Source organism: Mustelus asterias, chromosome 10 (assembly GCF_964213995.1).
Source record: "Mustelus asterias chromosome 10, sMusAst1.hap1.1, whole genome shotgun sequence".
NCBI lineage: Eukaryota > Metazoa > Chordata > Chondrichthyes > Carcharhiniformes > Triakidae > Mustelus > Mustelus asterias.
In genome coordinates, this window is record NC_135810.1 from 32,955,026 (window position 1) to 32,980,002 (window position 24,977).

The 24,977-nt window shown below is 43.8% G+C and overlaps 2 protein-coding genes across 4 annotated transcripts in view; one reads left to right on the forward strand and one right to left on the reverse strand.

Annotated features, from left to right (window-relative positions):
- The window catches only part of gpc6a (glypican 6a), a 1,457,751-nt gene that overhangs the window by 1,365,072 nt on the left and 67,702 nt on the right, over window positions 1–24,977 (forward strand). The gene's annotated exons all lie outside the window — the stretch shown is intronic.
- The window catches only part of tgds (TDP-glucose 4,6-dehydratase), an 88,590-nt gene that overhangs the window by 26,997 nt on the left and 36,616 nt on the right, over window positions 1–24,977 (reverse strand). For all 3 annotated transcript variants that reach the window (XM_078221649.1, XM_078221647.1, XM_078221648.1), the window contains 3 exons: window positions 23,387–23,430; window positions 14,426–14,591; window positions 3,832–3,890 (listed from right to left, as the gene is read on the reverse strand). In XM_078221649.1, the coding sequence (XP_078077775.1) occupies window positions 3,832–3,890; window positions 14,426–14,591; window positions 23,387–23,430 (269 nt within the window). The remainder of the gene's footprint in view (window positions 1–3,831; window positions 3,891–14,425; window positions 14,592–23,386; window positions 23,431–24,977) is intronic.

The window sequence follows — 24,977 nt, forward strand, 5'->3', positions numbered from 1 at the left end:
CAGGAGAGAACCCGATTAATATGCAAATCCACTAACTCTAATACAATTAGCAGGTTTGATGGTCCATTCACCAACCCCCAGCATTCAACCACCTCGTCAGTGGGTAGTGCATTGGGTGGGCTTTGGAGCTGGTCATCACCAACGTGGATCTGATGTGCTGGATCCTGGAAGGTCCAGGAGAGCTCTGCCAACCCCTCAGCAAAGAGAGGCATCCTCCCTATCAGACACACACACACAGACACACACACACACGCATGAGGGTGACCAGACCCAAACCTTCCTCAGCCCCCTCCACCTAACTCTCCCACTCAGTCCCCTCCTCTCCCACATCCACACTCAGGCCCCTTCCCCCTTCGGATCCCCACTCAGACCCACCTTCAGGCCACATGCCTTGGCAGCGTCAATGCATCCCGGCACTTTCACTCTGGCCTGGTGCCTTGGGCCCCCAGTGGGGGTCAAGGAGGTTAGTTCGGTGGCCATTTGCCTCTCTGCCTCTAACGGGCTGCAGAGGAAGGGTCAGATCACTTTAATCTCCATGCACCTGGTCACTGGCAGGCTTTTAAATCACTGCAGCACTTTATTCTGCAGCAGGGATTTCCCCTTCTGTCAGAAGCTGCAGGAGTGACCCATGAAGTTTTCTGACAGGGAGGAAATGTCAATTGGCACTGGTGGGGGGGTTGGAATTACCCTCTCCACACCTGTTCACTGAGCCCCAACGTATTCATATAGTTTTTCTTTTAAGTCTCTAAACCTTTGAACCCCTCTTGATTGCATTTAAAATTCTCCCTCAGTGTACCCGAACAGGTGCCAGAGTGTGATGATTAGGGGATTTTCACAGTAAATTGCAGTGCGAATGTAAGCCTACTTGTGACTAATAAATAAACTTTACTTTAAAGCAACAGCCTGACAGTCATTTTCACAGAATCATATCTCACAGGTAACATCCCAGACACCAACGGTGGACCATCCCTGGATGTGCCCTGTCCCACTGACAGGATAGACCCAGCAGAGGTGGCGATACAGTGGTATACAGTCGGGAGGGAGTTGCCCTGGGAGTCCTCAACATTGACACTGGACCCCATGAAGTCTCATAGCTTCAGGTTGAACATGAGCAAGGAATCCTTTTACTGGTTACCATGTACCAACCTCCTTCAGCTGATGAATCAGTTCCTCCATGTTGAACAACACTTGGAGGAAGCACTGAGGTTGCCAAGGGCGCAAAGTATACTTTGTGTGGGGAATTTCAATGTCCACCACTAAGAGTGGCTCCACAGCAGCACGACTGATCGAGTTGGTCGGGTCCTAAAAGATATAACTGCTAGACTGGGTCTGCCGCAGGTGGTGAAGGAACCACATACTAGCATGAGGGGACATAGCTTTAAATTGAGGGGTGATAGATATAGGACAGATGTCAGAGGTAGGTTCTTCACTCAAAGAGTGGTAAGGGCGTGGAATGCCCTGCCTGCAGCAGTAGTGGACTCGCCAACATTAAGGGCATTTAAATGGTCATTGGATAAACATATGGATGATATTGGAATAGTGTAGGTTAGATGGGCTTTAGATTGGTTTCACTGGTTGGTGCAACATCGAGGGCCGAAGGGCCAGTACTGCGCTGTAATGTTCTATGTTCTATTTGACCTCATCCTTATCAATCTGCCGGCTGCAGATGCATCGGTCCATGACAGGTAAGAATGACCAAGCACAGTCCTTGTGGAGACAAAATCCTGTCTTTACATTGAGAATAACCACCATTTTGTTGTGTGATACTATCACTGTGCCAAATGGGACAGACTTCGAAAGATCTAGCAACTCAAATCTGGGCATCCATGAAGCACTTTGGGCCATCAACAGCAGCAGAACTGTACTCAAGCACAATCTGCAACCTCATGGCCCGGCATATCGCCTCCCCAACCATTACCATCAAACCAGGGAATCAACTGTGGTTCAAAGGAGAGTGCAGGAGGGCACACCAGGAGCAGCACCAGACATACCTAAAAATGGGGTGTCAAGCCTGGTGAAGCTATAAAACCGGACTACTTGCATGTCAAACAGCAAGTTGTAGTCAGAGCTAACCAATCCCACAACCAACGGATCAGATCTAAGCTCTGCAGTCCTGCTACATCCAGTCATGAAAGACTATTAAACAACTCACTGGAGGAGCAGGCTCACAAATATCCACATCCTCAGTGATGGAGGGGTCCAGTACATCAGTGCAAAAGATATAATACTGAAGCATTCGTAACAATCTTCAGCGAGAAGAGCCAAGTGGATGTTCCATCTTGGGCCTCTTCCAGTGGTGTCCAGCATCACAGATGTCAGTCTCTAGCCTATTTGATTCACTCCACGTAATATCAAGAAACAGTTGGCAGCACTGGATACTGCAAAGGCAATAGTACTGAAGACCAGTGCTTCAGAAGTTGCCACTCCCCTAGCCAAGCTCTTCCAGTTCAGTTACAACACTGGCACCTACCTGACAATGTGGAAAATTGCCCAAGTATGTCTTGTACACAAAAAGCAGGACAAATCCAACCTGGCCAATTACCGCCCCATCAGTCTACTCTTGATCATCAGTAAGGTGATGGAAGGGGTCATCAACAGTGCTACCAAGCAACACCTGTTCAGTAGCAACTTGCTCAGTGACACCCAGTTTGGGTTTCACCAGGGTCACTCAGTTCCTGAACTCATTGCAGCCTTGGTTCAAACATGGAGGTCAGAGCTGAATTCCAGAGGTGAGGCGAGAGTGACAGCCCTTGACACCAAGGCCACATTTGACCGAGTGTGGCATCAAGGAGTCAATGGGTATCAGGGGAGGGGGGGGGGAGGGGGGGAGGTGGATACAGCTTCAACAACACTTAAGAAACTTGACACCATCCAGAACAAAGCAGCCCGCTTGATTGGCACCACATCCACAAACACCCACTCCCCCCACCACCGATGCTCAGTAGCAGCAGTGTGTACAATCTACAAGATGCACTGCAGCATTTCACCAAAGATCCTTAGATAGCACCTTCCAAACCCATGACCACTTCCATCTGGAAGGACAAGAGCAGCAGATACATGGGAACATCACCATACAAGTTCCCCTCCAAGCCACTCACCATCCTGAGTTGGAAATATATTGCTGGTCCTTCGCAGTCACTGGGTTAAAATCCTGGAATTCCCTCCCTAATGGCATTGTCAGTCAACCCATAGCACATGGACCGCAGCGTTTCAAGAAGGCAGCTTACCACCACCTTCTCAAGGGCAACTAGGGATGGGCAATAAATGCTGGCTAGCCAGTAACTACCATGTCCCACAAATGAATAAAAAAACCTCTCCTGAAAGAATTTTTAAACATTTTAGGGGGGGGGGGGGGGGGGGGGGGGGGGTGGGTTTATAAAGAAGTTTGGTACACTTTGCAGGAACTCTATTTCCTTTACAAACCTCTTCTGGTCTCTATTCCATCTAGTACACACATTACCATTTTGGTAGTTGCTGACAAAATAATTAAGCTTTTGACTGCACATAGCAATTAATGTATTAATTAGTCCACAACACAGTCATGATCTTCAGAAAATGTCAATGGTGGAGAGTCTAACTAATGTCACCTATTCCTCCCATGTTTTATTTAGTGCACGTCACCCTCCACTACAGTCTGTGTGGAATACTAACACACAGGTTAGATCAGCCAGTTTTGGTGCTGTAATTTCCAAATAATTACGTATGTAATGCAACTAGAATTTTTAGTAATCAATATTTTTCACATGCATTTGCCAATGTAAATAAGAAGCTAAAACAAATCATGTGCTGAAGCATTATAATAGATTATGGTTTTCAAACACTAACACTGACCTGTCACTGACGTGTTCAATCCAAAGTTCTAGCTCAGACTCTGAAGCCGTCTCTTTAATCTGTAAATTTAAACTCATGTTCAAAGCAAGCTCAGAAAAATATTATAAAGAAAAAGCAAAAACAACATTTGACAAATCTGAAGATCAAAAATTGCTGGAAACATGTAGCAGTTTAAGCAGCATCTGTGGAGTGAACAGACAAATTAACACTTGTGTGCGTTTTAAAGAAAGATCGACAGTCAAAACATTAATAAAACATAGAACAGTGCAGCACAGTACAGGCCCTCGATGTTGTGTCGAGCTTTGTCCGAAACCAAGATCAAGCTATCCCACTCCCTATCATTCTGGTGTGCTCCATGTGCCTATCGAACAACCGCTTGAAAATTCCTAAAGTGTCCGACTCCATAGAATCATAGAAACCCTACAGTGCAGAAGGAGGCCATTCGGCCCATCGAGTCTGCACCGACCACCATCCCACCCAGGCCCTACCCCCACATATTTACCCACTAGTCCCTCTAACCTACGAATCTCAGGGGCAATTTTAACCTGGCCAATCAACCTAACCCGCACATCTTTGGACTGTGGGAGGAAACCGGAGCACCCGGAGGAAACCCACGCAGACACGAGGAGAATGTGCAAACTCCACACAGACAGTGACCCGAGCCAGGAATCGAACCCGGGACCCTGGAGCTGTGAAGCAGCAGTGCTAACCACTGTGCTACCGTGCCACCCACTATCACAGCAGGCAGTCCATTCCACACCCCAACCACTCTCTGAGTAAAGAACCTACCTCGGACATCCCTCCTATATCTCCGAGCATGAAACTTACAGTTATGCCCCCGAGTAACAGCTACATTCACCCGAGGAAATAGTCTCTGAACGTCCACTCTATCTATCCCCCTCATCATCTTATAAACCTCTATTAAGTCGCTTCTCATCCTCCTCCGCTCTAAAGAGAAAAGCCCTAGCTCCCTCAACCTTTCCTCATAAGACCTACCCTCCAACCCAAGCAGCATCCTGGTAAATCTCCTCTGCACTCTCTCCAATGCTTCCACATCCTTCTTATAGTGAGGTGACCAGAACTGCATACAATATTCCAAATGTGGTCTCAGCAAGGTCCTGTACAGTTGCAGCATAACCCAACGGCTCTTAAACTCAAACCCCCTGTTAATAAACGCTAACACACTGTAGGCTCTATCCACTTGAGTGACAACCTTCAGAGATCTGTGGATATGAACCCCAAGATCTCTCTGTTCCTCCACATTCCTCAGAACCTTGCCGTTGACCCTGTAATTCGCATTCAAATTTGTCCTACCAAAATGAATCACCTTGCACTTAGTGTTAAACTCCATCTGCCATTTTTCGGCCCAGCTCTGCATCCTATCAATGTCTCTTTGCAGCCTACAACAGCCCTCCACCTCATCCACTACTCCACCAATCTTGGTGTCATCAGCAAATTTACTGACCCACCCTTCAGTCCCCTCCTCCAAGTCATTGATAAAAATCACAAATAGCAGAGGACCCAGCATTGATCCGTGTGTTATACCGCTGGTAACTGGTCTCCAGTCTGAAAATTTTCCATCCACCACCACCCTGTCTTCTATGAGATGGCCAGTTACCTATCCAATCGGCCAAATTTCCCTCTATCCCACACCTCCTTACTTTCTTCATGAGCCGACCGTGGGGAACCTTATCAAACAAAGTGAATGAGTTGATGGCACAAATCAGTACAAATGGGTATGATCTAGTGGCCATTACAGAAACGTGGTTGCAGGGTGACCAGGACTGGGAACTGAATATCCAGGGAAATCAGACATTTCGGAAGGATAGACAGGAAGGAAAAGGAGGTGGGATAGCTCTGTTAATTAAAGATAACATCAGGGCGGTAGTGAGAGATGATTATAGGTTCTAAGGAGCAGAATGTGGAATCGTTGTGGGTGGAGATAAGGAATAGTAAGGGGAGAAAGTCACTGGTGGGCGTGGTCTATAGGCCCCCAAACAATAACTTTGAGGTGGGTCGGGCTATAAACAAGCAAATAATGGATGCGTGCAAAAACAGAACAGCAATAATCATGGGGGATTTTAACCTGCATATTGATTGATTGACTCAAGTCGGACGCGGTGGACTTGAGGAAGAGTTCTTAGAATGCTATCGGGATAGTTTCCTCGAACAGTATGTTACAGAACCTACGAGGGAGCGAGCTATCTTGGATCTGGTCCTGTGTAATGAGACAGGTAAAATTAATGATCTTCTTGTGAGGGGTCCTCTTGGAATGAGTGATCACAATATGGTTGAATTTCTAATACAAATGGAGGGAGAGAAAGTAGGGTCCCAAACCAGTGTCTTCTGCTTGAACACAGGGGAGTACAATAGGATGAGGGCAGAATTGGCTAATGTAGACTGGGAGCGCAGACTAGTTGGTAGGACAGCTGAGCAACAGTGGTGGATTTTTAAGGAGATTTTTCTCAGTACTAAGCAAAAATATATTCCTGTGATAAAAAAGGAATGTAAGAAAAGGGATAACCAGCCGTGGATAACTAAGGAAATAAAGGAGAGTATTAAATTAAAAACCGATGCGTACAGAGTGGCCAAAACTAGTGGGGAATTAGAAGATTGGGAAAGCTTTAAAAAACAACAAAGAACTACTAAGAAAGCGATAAAGAAAGGAAAGATAGATTATGAAACTAAACTACCACAAAATATAAAAACTGATAGTAAAAGTTTTTACAAATATATAAAAAGGAAAAGAGTAGCTAAAGTAAATGTTGGACCCTTAGAAGACGAGAAGGGGGATTTAATCATGGGAAACGAGGAAATGGCTGAGGCCTGAAACATGTTTTTTGTGTCTGTCTTCACGGTAGAGGACACAAATAGCTTACCGAAAATTGATGGTCGTGGGACTGTAGGGGGTGAGGTCCTTAAAACGATTACTATTACGAAAGAGGCAGTGCTTGGTAGGCTAATGGGACTAAAGGTAGACAAGTCCCCGGGCCCGGATGGAATGCATCCCAGGGTACTGAAAGAAATGGCAGAAGTAATAGCGGATGCGTTGGTTGTAATTTATCAAAATTCGCTGGACTCTGGGGAAGTGCCGGCTGATTGGAAAACAGCTAATGTGACGCCACTGTTTAAAAAAGGAGGTAGACAAAAGGCGGGTAACTACAGGCTGGTTAGCTTAACATCCGTAGTTGGGAAATTGCTGGAATCCGTCATTAAAGGAGAAATAGCAGGACACCTGGAAAAAAATGGTTCGATCAAGCAGACGCAGCATGGATTCATGAAGGGAAAGTCGTGTTTGACGAATTTACTGGATTTTTATGAAGATGTAACGAGTGTGGTTGACAGAGGGGAACTGGTGGATGTGGTGTTTTTGGATTTCCAGAAGGCGTTCGATAAGGTGCCTCACAAAAGGTTGCTGCAGAAGATTAGGATACACGGAGTTGGGGGTAAAGTGTTAGTGTGGATTGAGGGTTGGCTATCTAACAGGATAGAAGTTTAACAACACCAGGTTAAAGTCCAACAGGTTTATTTGGTAGCAAAAGCAACACAAGCTTTCGGAGCTGCAAGCCCCTTCTTCAGGTGAAGTCACCTCACCTGAAGAAGGGGCTTGCAGCTCCGAAAGCTTGTGTGGCTTTTGCTACCAAATAAACCTGTTGGACTTTAACCTGGTGTTGTTAAACTTCTTACTGTGTTTACCCCAGTCCAACGCCGGCATCTCCACATCATATCTAACAGGAAGTAGAGAGTTGGAATAAATGGGTACTTTTCTGGTTGGCAGTTGGTGACTAGTGGCGTGCCGCAGGGATCGGTGCTGGGGCCTCAACTGTTTACCATATACATAGACGATCTGGAGGAGGGGACCGAGTGTAGGGTAACAAAGTTTGCGGATGATACAAAGATGAGTGGGAAAGCGAATTGCGTGGAGGATGCGGAAAGTCTGCAGAGAGATTTGGATAGGCTAAGTGAGTGGGCGAGGATCTGGCAGATGGAGTATAATGTTGACAAGTGTGAGGTTATCCACTTTGGAAGGAATAATAGTAAAATGGACTATTATTTTAATGGTGAAAAATTACAACATGCTACTGTGCAGAGGGACCTGGGGGTCCTTGTGCATGAATCGCAAAAACTCAGTTTGCAGGTGCAGCAGGTGATCAAGAAGGCAAATGGAATGTTGGCCTTTATTGCGAAGGGGATGGAGTATAAAAGCAGGGAGGTCTTGTTGCAATTGTACAAGGTACTGGTGAGGCCGCAACTGGAGTACTGTGTGCAATTTTGGTCCCCTTATTTGCGGAAGGATGTATTGGTCTTGGAGGGAGTACAGAGAAGGTTCACCAGGTTGATACCGGAGATGAGGGGGTTAGTTTATGAGGAGAGATTGAGTAGATTGGGCGTGTATTCGTTGAAGTTTAGAAGGCTGAGGGGAGATCTTATAGAGACATATAAGATAATGAAGGGGCTTGACAGGGTAGAGGCAGAGAGATTCTTTCCACTTAGAAAGGAAACAAGAACTAGAGGACACAGCCTCAAAATAAGGGAGAGTCAGTTTAGGACAGAGTTGAGGAGGAACTTCTTCTCTCAGAGGGTAGTGAATCTCTGGAGTGTTCTGCCCATTGAAGCAGTGGAGGCTACCTCATTAAATATGTTTAAGTCACAGGTAGGTAGATTTCTGATCAATAAGGGAATTAAGGGTTATGGGGAGTGGGCGGGTAAGTGGAACTAAACCACTATCAGATCAGCCATGATCTTACTGAATGGCGGGGCAGGTTCGAGGGGCTAGATGGCCTACTCCTGCGCCTATTTCTTATGTTCTTATGTTCAAACACCTTACTAAAATCCATGTATACGACATCAACTGCTCTATCTTCATCTACACACTTAGTTACCTCCTCAAAGAATTCAATCAAATTTGTGAGGCAAGACTTACCCTTCACAAATCCGTGCTGACTATCACGGATTAAGCTGCATCTTTCCAAATGGTCATAAATCCTATCCCTCAGGACCTTTTCCATTAACTTATCGACCACTGAAGTAAGACTAACCGGCCTATAATTACCAGGGTCATTCCTATTTCCTTTCTTGAACAGAGGAACAACACTCGCCACTCTCCAGTCCTCTGGCACAATCCCTGTGGAAAATGAGGACCCAAAGATCAAAGCCAAAGGCTCTGCAATCTCATCCCTTGCCTCCCAAAGAATCCGAGGATATATCCCATCTGGCCCAGGGGACTTATCGACACTCAGGTTTTTCAAAATTGCTAATACACCTTCTCTCAGAACATCTACCTCCTCCAGCCTATCAGCCTGTATCCCACTCTCATCCTCAAAAACATGGTCCCTCTCCTCGGTGAACACTGAAGAAAAGTATTCATCCAACACCTCTCCTATCTCTACTGACTCCATACACAAGTTCCCATTACTATCCTTGACCAGCCCTAACCTCACCCTGGTCACTCTTTTATTTCTCACATAAGAGTAAAAAGCCTTGGGGCTTTTCTTGATCCGGCCCGCCAAGGACTTCTCATGCCCCTTCCTAGCTCTCCTAAGCCCTTTTTTTTTAAGCTCATTCCTTGCTACCTTGTACCCCTCAAGCGACCCAACTGAACCTTGTTTTCTCATCCTTAGATACGCTTCCTTTTTCCTCTTGACAAGACATTCAACCTCTTTTGTGAACCATGGTTCCCTCACTCGGTCATTTCCTCCCTGCCTGACAGGGACATGCCTATCAAGGACACGCAGTATTTGTTCCTTGAACAAGCTCCACTTTTCATTTGTGCCTTTCCCTGACAGTTTCTGTTCCCATCTTATGCTCCCTAATTCTTGCCTAATCGCATCATAATTACCTCTCCCCCAATTATAAACCTTGCCCTGTCGTAAGGCCCTATCCCTCTCCATTGCAATAATGAAAGACACCGAATTATGGTCACTATCTCCAAACTGCTCTCCCACAACCAAATCTAACACTTGGCCCCGTTCATTACCCAGTACCAAGTCCAATGTGGCCCCACCTCTTGTCGGCCTATCCACATATTGTGTCAGGAAACCCTCCTGCACACACTATACAAAAACTGCCCCATCCGAACTATTCGACCTATAAAGGTTCCAATCAATATTTGGAAAGTTAAAGTCACCCATGACAACTACCTTGTGACCTCCACACCTATCCATAATCTGTTTTGCAATTTCCTCCTCCACATCTCTATTACTATTTGGGGGCCTATAGAAAACCCCCAACAACGTGACCGCTCCTTTCCTATTTCTAACTTCGGCCCATATTACCTCAGTAGGCAGATCCCCCTCGAACTGTCTTTCTGCAGCCGTTAAACTATCCTTGATTAACAATGCTACTCCTCCACCTCTTTTACCACCTTCCCTACTCTTACTGAAACATCTATACCCCGGGATTTCCAACAGCCATTCCTGTCCCTGTTCTAACCATGTCTCTGTAATGGCCACAACATCGTAGTCCCAAGTACCAATCCACGCTCCAAGTTCACCTACCTTATTCCGGATGCTCCTTGCATTGAAGTAGACACACTTCAACCCACCTTCCTGTCTGCCGGTACACTCCTGCGACCTTGATACCCTCCTCAGTACCTCACTACACTCAACACTGGCTTCTGGACTACAGCTGCTTTTCCCATCCCCCTGACAAATTAGTTTAAACTCCCCTGAAGAGCCGTAGCAAATTTCCCTCCCAGGATATTGGTGCCCCTCTGGTTCAGGTGCAAACCGTCCTGTTTGTAGAGGTCCCACCTTCCCCAGAATGTGCTCCAATTATCCATGCAACTGAAACCTTCCCTCCTACACCATCCCTGCAGCCACGTCTTTATCTGCACTCTCTCCCTGATCCTCAACTCGCTAGCACGTGGCACCAGCAACAAACCAGAGATGACAACATGGTTTGTCCTGGCTCTCAGCTTCCACCCTAGCTCCCTAAATTCCTGTTTTAAATCCCCGTCCCTTCTCTTACCTATGTCGTTGGTACCGATGTGTACCACGACTTGTGACTGTTCCCCCTCCCCCTTCAGGATCCTGAAAACATGGTCCGAGACGTCACGGACCCTGGCACCTGGGAGGCAACATACCATCCGTGAGTCTCTTTCGCTGCCACAGAACCTCCTATCTGTCCCTCTAACTGTCGAGTCCCCAATAACTATTGCTCTCCTGCTCTCCACCCTTCCCTTCTGAGCCACAGGGACGGACCAGGCGCTGGAGATCTGGTCACCGTGGCTTACCACTGGTAGGTTGTCCCCCTCAACAGTATCCAAAGCGGTATACTTGTTGCCGAGGGGAACGACCACAGGGGATCCCTGCACTGACTGCTTCCTCCCAGCCCCTCTCACCGTCACCCATCTATCTTCATTCTTCAGAGTAACTACATCCCTGAAGCTTCTATCTATGACCACCTCTGCCTCCCGAATGATCCGAAGTTTATCCAGCTCCAGATCCCTAACACGGTCTTCAAGGAGCTGGAATTGGATGCACTTCCTCCAGGTGTACTCAGCTGGGACACTACTGGTGTCCCTCACCTCAAACATCCTACAGGAGGAACACTGCACTGCCTGCACTGACATCCCTGCTAACTTCCCTTAATAAGAAATGAAAGAGAGAAAAAAAAAGCGTACCTCCTCTCACTCCAAGTACTTTTTTTAGGTTAGAGGAGGGGGGAGGGTGGGAGACTCTAAACTGAGATTAAACCCAAACAACTGAGATTAAATCCAAGCAAACTGAGATTAAACCCAAACAACTGAGATTAAACCCAAACAGAGATTAAACCCAAACAAACTGAGATTAAACCCAAACAAACTGAGATTAAACCCAAACAATCTGTTAATAACATAGGAATTACTAGACGTGAAAAAAAAAGTTCATCTAGTTGAATTTCTATGATCTTGGTAGAATAATGCAACAATAAATGACTTGTTGTCTAATCATAGCAATTAATCTCTACCAATTAATTAGCCACAGACCCAGATATTATAGAAGCATTCATAGAATCCCTACAGTACAGAAGGAGGCCATTCGGCCCATCGAGTCTGCACCGACCACAATCCCACCCAGGCCCTACCCCCTTATCCCTACATATTTTACCCACTAATCCCTCTAACCTACGTATCTCAGGACACTAAGGGCAATTTTTTTTTAGCATGGCCAATCAACCTAACCTGCACATCTTTGGACTGTGGGAGGAAACTGGAGCACCCGGAGGAAACCCACGCAGACACGAGGAGAATGTGCAAACTCCACACAGACAGTGACCCAAGCCGGGAATCGAACCCAGGTCCCTGGAGCTGTGAAGCAGCAGTGCTAACCACTGTGCTGCCCAGTGGTCATAACCATTGGTCTAAATTCCTCCCAAACATCTGATACTTGCTATGCCATGTCTCACATTACTCATGGAATGTATCCCAAAATGCTATTTTTAAAAAAACTATTTGCATTTGAATGAATCATAACCAACGCCTTTCACCCTTTCTCTAGGAAGCCTGTTCCAAAAGTTAACTACCCACTCACTAAAATATTGGTCCTCTATTAACATGGAGATGAGTCGACCACGGACAACAAACAGCAGCATTGTGCGACACATGAGAATGCCCAATTTCAATGGGGATTCCTCATTAACATTTTCCTTTTGAATTTCCCGTACCCACTGATTGGAACGGTGCGGACTTGCATAGCACCATTTCATCAAGACTATTTAAAGTCTCAGTTCACAGATACAATGAAGGAGGTTTGGAGTTTATTATATTGGTTGGTAAGGAATACTTGCACAGGTACAAAAGAAAGAATGGAAAGGGTTGCATCCAGGTTTAATGAAACATTTCTGGATAATGGGTAAAGTAGGAGGAAGAAAGGAGTTCCTCTTACCCAGCAATGGAAATGGCTGAGAACACAGCCCCACAAAGCTGTGTTCTCAGCCCCCTACCATAATCCTTATACACCTATGACTGTGTGGCCAAATTCTCCTCCAATTCGATTTTCAAGTTTGCTGACGACACCACTGTAGTGGGTCAGATCTCAAACAATGACGAGACAGAGTACAGGAATGAGATAGAGAATCTGGTGAACTGGTGCGGCAACAATAATCTCTCCCTCAATGTCAACAAAATGAAGGAGATTGTCATCGACTTTAGGAAGCGTAAAGGAGAACATGCCCCTGTCTACATCAACGGGGATGAAGTAGAAAGGGTCGAGAGCTTCAAGTTTTTAGGTGTACCGATCACCAATAACTTGTCCTGGTCCCCCCATGCCGTCACTATCGTTAAGAAAGCCCATCAACGCCTCTACTTTCTTGGAAGACTAAGGAAATTTGACATGTCAGCTATGACTCTCACCAACCTTTACAAATGCACCATAGAAAGACTGCAAGGAACTACAAAAGGTCGTGAATGTAGCCCAATCCATCACGCAAACCAGCTTCCCATCCATTGACTCTGTCTACACTTCCTGCTGCCTCGGCAAAGCAGCCAGCATGATTAAGGACCCCACACATCCCAGACATTCTCTCTTCCACCTTCTTCCTTCAGGAAAAAGATGCAAAAGTCTGAGGTCACGTACCAACCGACTCAAGAACTTCTTCCCTGCTGCTGTCAGACTTTTGAATGGACTTGCCTTGCATTAAGTTGATCTTTCTCTACACCCTAGCTATGATTGTAACACTACATTCTTCACCCTCTCGTTTCCTTCTTTTTGAACGGTATGTTTTGTCTGTATAGCGCTCAAGAAACAATACTTCTCACTGTATGTTAATATATGTGACAATAATGAATCAAATCAGAATCAAATCAAAAAGAAACTTGTAGCCATCACAAAGGAGTGGCTGGAGGTGAACCAAGAAAGTAGCACCAGCCCAATTATAAAGCCACTGATTCAATGCCGATGTTTAATAACCTAACAAAATAAAGAAAAATAAGCAAAGCAGTGTGGTTTATTCTGTAGTGTGCCCATTACTTTGAGTAACCAAGCATACTCCGTCCACATAATATTTGCATCTACTTAAGTTTCAGCAGCACTAATTATTTAATTTTTCTGCAACTTTAGTCCTCACTGCTGGGATCTGAGACTGCTAAATGATGATAAGCATATTTATCAGATGATCATAAAAATCTATCTGGTTAATAACATCTGTTCGAGAAGGTAATCTGCTATCTCCATGACTCCACGAAAATCAAAGTCACAGGGTAGGTATATGATCAATTCTCTCAACATGTTTGAGTACTGACACTTCAAGAGGCTCAGGTTCTCAGAGCAAATCACTGCAGACATCTGCAGCCTCTTTCCCAGTGAAGCAGGTGGGCATGCATAGCCAATGACTGACAAGGTGCATATCACGGGGGCCAGTTTATTTTTTTTAGGTGTAAACCAAACCTGTACAATGCGGGAAGGATAAGAATCTGTACATTAAAAAATAAACACCCGACACTAATTCACTCATGCAAACCTCCCCATGGTAAGATCAGGTTGACATTGAAGATACCAGTTAGTAGATCACCTGCCCCAATAAATTTGTTGGTGTGAGGATAGGTTACTAGAAGAGAAGTGAAGAAAATCTTTTGAGAAATCCAGCATGGCTATTCTGTCTGAACTTCACCTACCAGATGAACCAACTCCTTTGCAAGTTGAATGACTGACATCTCAAATTTTGTGCCAACGTTGTAGATTTCACCAGGTTCACCTTTCTCAAGGATTGTGAGAAAAGCCTCAGCGACATCCGTAGCATAGAGAAAATGACGTGCTTGAACTCCCGTTCCATGAATACAGCTAACAGGATGGAAAATATAAAATGAAGTTCATTCTAAATTAGAATGGCATTTTGAAAAAACTGTAATCTTGGGACCAAGACATTTTTTTGAATAAATTGCAATCTTGGGACCAAGATATATTTTTGGATTTCAAAATTTTCTGGATTATAGAATAATGTTAGAATGCCAAATCACAAGTGTATGAAACTTATATAAATATGTAATTGAGACACTAAACATGCCAAAACTAGTGTAAGACATGAAAATGAGTGTTTTCAAATCCATTTATTTGAAAATATGGGCTGATGAAAGTCCAGATAAAATTGAGTATGTTCATAGTTAACATAGTTCATAGTTAACTATGAACTAACTTATTCATAGTTATTCACATACTATGAATAAGTACCTACTACTTATTCATAGTATGTATTTGAAAATACTTTGTTATCTCAAATTCTTAACTAATCTCTATCATGAAGACCAGTGCTTCCCAAACTATTTTCAAAAGTGACCCCATTTTGAATCTGTGCACACACAGAACCAGATACACACACACTAATCAGCCTCTCCCCACCACAAATTTGTTTCTGCCAGTCTGCACATGAAGCTGCCAAATAACATTGTGGGTTGCTGTTTTTTGCATTGGTGCCTGTTGCCAAGCTGTTGTAGCCACTGGGTGTTGTGGTAGTGCTGATCAGCCCACAAGAGGCATCACTATTCCCTCTTTCAACAACTAGTGAATGAGGTGCGGTAGTCAATATTTGGGACCTTCATGTCACACTTGCAAGCATCTTTGAAGCGCAGCCTTGGGTTCTCCATCAGTCGTCTGGCTCCAGCTACCTCGTCATACAGAATGCCCTTGGGTATCTGATTGTCTTCCATCCTGTGGATATGCCGTATCCACTGAAGCCACCTTTGTTTGATTAGTGCCAACACATGTGGGAGCTCTGCCTTTGAGAAGATTGTAAGAAGTTTAACAACACCAGGTTAAAGTCCAACAGGTTTATTTGGTAGCAAAAGCCACACAAATAACTACCAAATAAATGCTACCAAATAAACCTGTTGGACTTTAACCTGGTGTTGTTAAACTTCTTACTGTGTTTACCCCAGTCCAACGCCGGCATCTCCACATTTTGAGAAGATTGCCACATCTGTGATTTGTCCTGCCATGATTCACTGATAAATATGCCACTGATAGTGAATATGGATATCACTGACCCTTGTCTCCTGGTCATCCATGCTTCATACACATACAAAAAGGTGCTGAGAACATAGATCTTATAAAATCAACTTGGTTCTCAGGGTCAGCTTGGTGTTATCCTATGTGTGCTTCACAAAAGGTCAAAGCTGATAGCTACTTTCCCTTATAAACAATCAGCTTGGTTTTAAGGGCTAGCTATGTGGTAGCGTACGCACGCTTCACAAAAGGTAAATATGGTAGCTGCTTTCCCTATGTGTGTATCAAGCTCTGCATCAAGATACAGCTTGTCTGTCTCTGTCGATCCAAAGAAACATTTGCTAACCACTTGCAGTGGGTTTTTATTCAGTTTAATTAGGGATGGAGATGCAACACCTTGTCAGGGGGCACAGGAGGGACAGTCCATGAGTTGATGTAGCTGAGTTGCTGTGTGGGTGACTAGTTTAGCACAGAAGAGTTTACTGATCAGGACACAATGGAGCGAATTTTACCATTACACCCACCACGGGAATCGGAGCGGGCGAGGGACAGACCGTGGAAAGGTCCGTTGACCTCGGATGGAATTTTATGGTTTCAGGACAAGCTCGGCCGAAAAATCCTGCCCAATGTGTTTACTTTCATTTTTATAGATAGCAGAGCTTGCCATCTGATTTAGTGTGCAAGTAGACTCCTTCCATAGCTGTAGGGAAGGCCCCTCTCCCCACACTTTCTTTATTGACATTATGGTCCAGTAACTGGTTCTCCTTCTCCACCTTCACCATTTTTAAATTGATCGAGACTTTCCTTTCGGCTGCTGCATCTCAGACCGAGTAAACATCAGTTTCTCCTTCCGATCCTGTGCCAACTTGAGAAGATTAAGTTGACATGGATATTGTTCAATTGGAACAGCATTTTCTACAACTACGTTATTCACAATTATTTTAGTATTTCCAGCTTATTCCTATATATCTCTCCATGTGATTTTAATAACTCTTTCAACTCATTTTGATTTTCCTCCGGAAGGTAGCCCAATAATTTATTCCAATTTCTGATAACTTCCTCATTATCCAATTTAATTTGAGGAATGTCAAATTTAGAATAATCTGGATTTGGTTCTTCACTCCGAGTTGTAACCACTAACACATCCCTCTTCTGCTTTCCTTCCCTATCAAAATACCATTTGAGCGTATTCACAATACACAATCGGAATTTTCCTTCTATCTGACATTTTTATTGAATATTTCACCTCACTCAATTTTCTTTCAATTTGATAAGACCCATAGGTTCACCTACCACTGATAGTAATACTAATACTTTATCCCCACTAGCAAAACTACAAATTCTTGATTTCTCATCCACTTCCTGTTTCATCACATGCTGTGCCACTTTCAAATGCTGTCTAACCAACTCACCAGCTCTATTCAATCTTTGCCTAAAATTTGATACATAGTCCAATAATGTAGTCTCAGACCATTGACTCTCCAATTTCTCTTTGATCAATTTAAATGGCCCTCTTACTTCATGACCAAAAATCAATTCAAATGGACTAATTTAGTTTATGCAATTAGGGATGCCCTTAATGAATCAAGCATAAATTGAATTCCTTTATTCCAATCCTCCAGATAATCTTGACAATAAACCCTCAACATTGTTTTTAAAGTTTGATGCCACCGTTCTAACGCTTCCTGCAATTCTGGATGATATGCAATGGATTTAAATAGTTTTACTCCAAAGCTATCCATAACCTCCTTGAATAACTTTGATGTAAAATTTGATCCTTGATCTGACTTTATTTCAGTGGGTAGTCCACATCTAGTAAAAAATTTACGTAACTTCTCTACAATCCTTTTCGCTGTAATACTGCATAATGGAGTGGCTTCTGGACATCTAGTAGACACATCCATTATGGTCAAATATTGATTCCAACTTTTCACCTTCGGGAGGGGTCCTATGCAATCAATTAAGATACTTGTAAAAGATTCCTCAAATGCTCAAATAGGTATTAAGGGTGCTGGTTCCATCAGCTCTTGAGGATTTCCTATTACCTGGCATGTGTGACATGTCCGGCAAAATTCAACCACATCTTTATGCAGTCTAGGCCAATAAAAATGTTTTTGCATTTTAGCTTGAATTTTCCTCATTCCCAAATGACCTCTGACTGGTACCTCACAAGCTACCCACAACACCTCTTTTCTATAACCCATCAGTAATACAGCTTTGTGAACTTCTGCCCATTTTTCATCCGCCTGAATATGTAAAGGTCTCCATTTCCTCATCAAGACATCATTTTTAAGGTAATAACATTCCAATATACACTCATGTTCTTCTTCCATGTATGCTTTCTGATACAAAATTGTTTTATCTCAATATCTTTCTGTAATTCTGCTAACTTTCCTGAACTAAAGATAGCCACTTCATCCTCCATCTGTTCTTGTTCTTTCTCAATCATCTAAAGCCAATTCAGATAGACTGAATTTAGTTGATTCATTAGGTGCATCACTAATTGTAAAAAGTACAAATGGATTTCCTTTATCCCAGTCCTCTAGATAATCTTGATAATGAGTGCACAACATTGTTTTTAAAGTTTGATGCCACTGTCCTAATGTTCCCTTTCTCAATCATCATGGACAGCACGGTGGCAAAATGGTTAGCACTGCTGCCTCTCAGCGCCAGGGATCTGGGTTGAATTCCGGCCTCGGGTGACTGTGTGAGTTTGCAGTTCTCCCTGGATCTGTGTTGGTTTCCTCCGGGTGCTCCGGTTTCCTCCCACAGTTCAAAGGTGTGCAGGTTAGGCGGATTGGCCATGCTCAATTGCCCCTTAGTGTCAGGTGGACTAGCAGGGTAAATACAAGGGGTTTTGGTATAGGGCCTAGGTGGGTTGGTTGTCAGTGCAGGCTCGATAGGCCAAATGGCCTCCTTCTGTAGTGTAGGGATTCTATGATTGAAAATGGTTTTTGACAATTGTACTTCAATTTCTTTATCTTGGGACATAGGTTCAAGGTGATGGGCAGGAGGTTTAGGGGGGATGTGAGGAAAAACTTTTTTACCCAGAGGGTGGTGACAGTCTGGAATGCGCTGCTGGGAGGGTGCCTCATATCCTTTAAAAGATATCTGGATGAGCACTTGGCATATCATAACATTCAAGGCAATGGGCGAAGTACTGGCAGATGGGATTAGGTGAGGGTTCAGTGTTTCTGATGTGTCGGAGCAGACTCGATGGGCCGAAGGCCCTCTTCTGCACTGTATGATTCTATGATTCACACAAGTAAATTCTTTAAGAGATCTGGCACTTTCTTATCAATTAACCCCTGATCAGGCTGTACATTCTTTGGCACCTCTTTAGCTTCAACTAGGGTTTCGTTTACCACCGTTTAACAAACCTCACTGGCTGATCCGGTTTTACCACATCTGTCTTCCAAGTGCTTCTCTTAAACCACCAACACTGCGAGTTTGTGTGTCCTACTTTATTACAGTGAAAACATCTGAGGCTTTTTTTTCTCTTTAGCCCTTATGGGTTTCTTTTGTACAGCGAGGTAAACTCACTGTACAAAGGAAATCCCACGAGATTTCCTTTACCTTGAGGATTCTCTTTTCCCCAGGCACAGGCTGAAACTGATGTCGGAAACCAAACTTTGATTTATGAATCAACTCATAATCATCTGCCAATTCTGCTGCTAATCTCGCAGTTTTAACCCTCTGTTCTTCTCACTACTTCAGGAAGTTAATTTTTAAACACCTCCAAAATAACCATTTCTCTAAGAGCATCCTATGTCTGGTCTATTTTCAAGGCCCTTATCCACCTATCAAAATTACTTTGTATGTTCCTTTCAAATTCCATGTACATTTGACCAGGTTACTTCCTTTGATTTCTAAACCGTTGTTTGTAGGCTTCTGGCACGAGTTCATATGCACTTAAGATGGCTTTTTTCGCTTCATCATAATTCCTAGGTATCTCCTCTGATAGTGATGCAAACACCTCACTAGCTCTATCTACCAACTTTGAATCAATAATGCCCTCATGGTCTGTGGCCATTTCATTTGTTTAGCTACTTTCTCAGATGAAATGAAAAAGGCTTGTACATCCTTCTCATCAAACTTTGGCAATGCTTGGACATATTTAAATAGATCCCCACCAGGCCTTTGACTACGAAGGTTCGCTTTTCTTCACTGTCCTCATCACCACTGTAAGAAGTTTAACAACACCAGGTTAAAGTCCAACAGGTTTATTTGGTAGCAAAAGCCACAAGCTTTCGGAGCCTTAAGCTCCTTCTTCAGGTGAGTGGGAATTCTGTTCACAAACACGGCATATAAAGACACAAACTCAATTTACAGAATAATGGTTGGAATGCGAATACTTACAGCTGATCAAGTCTTAAAGGTACAAACAATGTGAGTGGAGAGAGCACCAAGACAGGTCAAAGAGATGTGTACTGTCTCCAGACAGGACAGCCAGTGAAATTCTGCAAGTCCAGGCAAGCTGTGGGAACTACAGATAGCGTGACATGAACCCAATATCCCGGTTGAGGCCGTCACCACTCCCAGATTTTACTTTTACCTCCACCAATTTACGCAGACGTTTATGTTTCAGTTCCAGTTTCTGAAGTTCAAATTTTCAAACTTTTTCCCTTTCCTCTCTCTTTTGCTTTTTGTTCTGCCAGGGCTAATTCTCTACATCTTTTGCTGTGCTGCTTCGCTGGCGGCTAATTACATGGAAGTTGCAATCTCTAACCCAGATTTAAGCCGTAAATTCTTTTCAGCCAGTAAGTTCCTCTGAATGACTTCATGCTGGAGGCCACAAACGGCCAGTCTCATAAGGCATCCTGAGTACGTTTCTGAACTCGCAGTGTTCTAACAGTATCTTCAGAGTTGCCACAAATTCAGCAATGGACTCTCTTTCACATTGGTCTCATTTATAGAATGAAAAACGCTCAGCAATCACCAATGGCTTGGGAGCAAAACTAGCTTTTAATACATTTCACAATTCTCCGCAAGTATTCTCAGCCAGTTTTTCAGGTTGTACCAAACTTCTCAAAACAACGAAGGTCTTGCTTCCTATAGCACTTAAGAAAACTGGTACTACCAGGTCATCGCCTATGCTATTGGCCGCCAGATAAGCACTGAAACGCTCTGTATAAGGTATCCAGCTCTCTGCCTCTTCATCGAAGGACCGTATGGCACCGAAACGGGCTGCCATTTTGCTATTTGCCGGCAGAAATTATTCCCGCAAACTACTGTAGGCCCAATGCCTCCTCCCGCCTTTGCTGGCAACCGCCCGCAGTCAGAGTCCCCTCGGCACCCACTTCCAGCGTCCCCTCGGCACCCACTTCCAGAGTCCCCTCGGAGCCCACTTCCAGAGTGCCTTTGGTGTCCACTTCCCGCGACGGCCACTCCCTTGATGACCATGGTTAGCGCTCCTTCCCCGCCATCGACTGCAGCACGAGTCCCCCAGGTGCCCGCTTCCACACGAGTCTAGGCCCAAAAAATCCTTCCGTGGTTGCCAATAGCTGCCCGTAGCCTGAGTTGCCTCATTTTCCACTTCCCACGATGTTCTTGGCTGGCTCCCAGGCAAATCCCATCTACCCCGAAGCGAACTGTTCAAAACAAAGTAATGGCAGTTGGAACACTCCTGTCCGTTCTTCACAGGGTTGCCACGCTAAGGTTCCTTTCCAGCGCTGCACTACGAAGTCTGAGGCGATGCTCCATCTCCTCCTCTTTTTCCAGAACAGAATGCCAACAGGATTAAGAAAATATGAAGCAGTTTCGCCGTCAGTTATTACGTATGCCCCTACGGACTAAGGGCGCATAAAGAATCACAAGGTACGCTTGGTAACTTGAACAGTAGTGCTCTTTATTTGAGGTGTGCAATGATTCACAGTCAGGTCTAAAACTGCCCAGCAGGGTCCTATACTGGGAGGAGCTAATAACGCAAACCCAGGGGTCACCTGACCCACAATCTTCAACGGGCAGTCCGCACCCCAAACCCCAACATACAATATATATTCATATATTACAGTTATGCCAAAGTGGGGCCCAACAATCTATGATGACAACTCTTTACATCAACATTACAATGAGACCCCGACCCATACAAAATTATGCACTTTGCTAAACACTAATAGGGTTTCCCAAACTGGTTCCATGGGACTCCTCCGGGGGTTATGCAATAGGTCCGGCCGTTTTAAATTTTTTAAAAAGCTGTCCTTCCATTTTGACCAATCAGAGGCAATTGTCTCACTTTATTGCATACTGATAGGTGCACTAGTTATCCAACGAACTGAGAAATTGGCTTATGATCAGACAAGCTGGAAGTACTTTAATTTAAACTCACGGACAAGTGAGAAGCTGAAACTGCAGGTGCTGAGAGGGACCGTGGGGGCTCAAGAGAGGTGAGTGTGTGGGGAGAGTTTGTGTGCGCATGTGTGTATGGAGGGAGGCTGTGTGTTTGGGGGGGCGGGGGCGTAATTGGTAAGTGTATGTGTGTGTGTGTGAGAGAGGGGTGTGTGTGTGTATGTGTGTGAGAGAGAAAAAAAGAGGGGTGTGTGCATGTGTACATATGTACCTGAAATGAGAATTAAGCTCTCCAGCAGCACTGTCAGTTTTAAATGAATTTGTGCACAAAAGGTGGTAAGATTTGGAAATATTTGTTGAATAACAGAACATTTTAATTATAATAACTGTATACATATAAGACATGAAACATATTTTTTAGGCTTTTGTATGTTTGTACAATCTCTATTGTTCCAATTTAAAGCAATAACCCACATACACCCTTCTTCAGAATTAGTTACCACAAAAAAGGGTAGGCTCACATGATGCTGGATTTTCAGCTTCTTAACACTTTTGGACAGAGATCCCGACAGCAGTTTTCAGAGAAGGATATGTCCTCAAAATAGGAAAACCTCAGAGTAGCAAACCCAGCCTGCAGCAGCTCCCAGTCTCCAGGCCCCAGAGACAGAAAAGGGATACCTTTCTCTCCGCAGCTTCCAAAACAGCAACTCTCAGAGAAAGATCCACTCTCATATAGCAGAAAAAAGAGATTTATCTCCAGGTAGATTCCAGTCTCCCAACTTCAGAGAGGGGCAAAGAGAGACACTGCTCTCTCTCAATTCCAAAAGCAGCATATAAGCTCGAATATTCTGTAAAGCCCAGCTTCCCTAAAACATTACAACACTGCAAATCATCCCAATCAAGCCACTCTCTGCAAAATCCAGGGGAAAACAGCAGAACAGCATTAGTTCAAATTAAAACCAACATTCTAGCCAAATAGAAACAACTGTGCTGTTGCAGCAACATTACAGGATGCTGGTAGACACAATGGCTCCAATAAAATGGAAGGGACTGCTAGAAACATCCTTAAGAAATACGTTTCTTAAAGATACAGTATCATCACATGGCTTAATTCTTCAACATAATAAGAATGTTTTGCCACATTCTGTCAATACCCTTGGGAAGTCAAAAGGGTTCAATGGCTGGAAAAGTTTGGGAAACCTGCACTAATCGATACACATTTTATTTTGGCAAATTCAGAAGAATTTTTCTTAAACCTATATGTAACGGTAAAACAAAATGATAAGTCCAATCCAACAGGTCACAAATGTAAATCTTGGCACAATCCCAATTTCCATAAAGTTACTTACCATTTTCGGTTACGTTGCAATAAAGCTATGAATTTTGGAATAACCTAAAGAAAAAAAAAGCAACAGAATTACATTTAAAGATTCAAAAGAACTGTTTATCTACCACAGACACACCTCACCTTTTTAAAACCAACTATATATAAATATGAATGCATACATATGAAGTCCGATGCATTTAGCAAACTTGTGTCGCATTACTTGTAAATTTACATATTTTAATCTATATTGATAACTTTTCCATAATTATATATTAATTATTTCACAGGTAGCTTTAAATGTGTTAAGAACATTACAAATTGGAACTTTAGCAAACATCAAAAGCTTATTAAAATTAAATAATCCATAAGGCATTAGATTATAGAAAAGTATGTTTCCTCAATTTATTGAAACATGCTTTGCAGTGATCAAGTGCACTGTCATTTAAACTTGCAGACTAGTCAAAACATTTGATCAACTAATTAAAAATTCAGAAAAATCAATCACAATCAAATAGCAGTTTTGTAATCCCCCCCCCAGATTTACTCGCTTAATATTATAAATATTAGCATGCATTTCTTTGCCTGTTGTGTCTGTGATTTTACTGTGGCAGAAATGCTCCATAAGGTACATATAATTTTTTTTTGGCTAGCTGTTTCAGCAAACGCAGAGACATTCCATAAATAAAAATAAAAAGTGTTTGGAAATTTCGGAAGGCTCTGAAGAAGTCATGTTGGATTTGAAATGTAGGGCAGGATTCAATAACTGTGGTTGCGGTGACAGAGACTTGGTTGAAAGAGGGACAGGACTGGCAGCTGAATATTCCGGGGTACAAATGTTTTAGGCGAGACAGAGGAGGGGCCAAAAGAGGTGGGGGAGTAGCAGTATTAGTTGGAGAGCATATTACAGCGGTGCAGAGGGAGGACAATTCAGAGGGGTCGTGTAACAAGTCACTCTGGGTGGAGCTTAGAAACAGGAAGGGCGCAGTCACTATGCTGGGGGTATACTACAGGCCCCCCAACAGCCCAAGGGAAGTGGAAGAACGGATATGTCAGGAGATACTGGATAGGTGCAGAAAAAATAGGGTTGTTGTAGTGGGAGACTTCAATTTCCCTGGTATCGACTGGAAATCGCTGAGAGCTGGGACTCTGAACGGGGAGGAATTTGTAAAATGTGTACAGGAGGGTTCTTTGGAACAATATGTAGATAGCCCGACTAGAGAGGGGGCTGTACTGGACCTAGTACTGGGGAATGAGCCCGGTCAGGTCTTCAAAGTTTCGGTAGGGGAACATGTGGCAAGTAGTGACCACAATTCTGTTAGCTTTAGGATAGTGATGGAAAAGGATGAGTGGTGTCCCAAGGGTAAGGTGCTGGATTGGGGGAAGGCTAACTTTAGTGGGATTAGGCAGAAATTGGCAGCTCTTGATTGGGAGAGGCTGTTTGAGGGTAAATCCACATCTGGCATGTGGGAGTCTTTTAAGGAACAGTTGTTAGGGCTGCAGGACAGGCATGTGCCTGTAAAAAAGAAGGATAGGAAGGGTAGGATTCGAGAACCGTGGATAACCAGGGAAATTGAGGGACTGGTCAAAAAGAAAAGAGAGGTGTATGTTAGGTC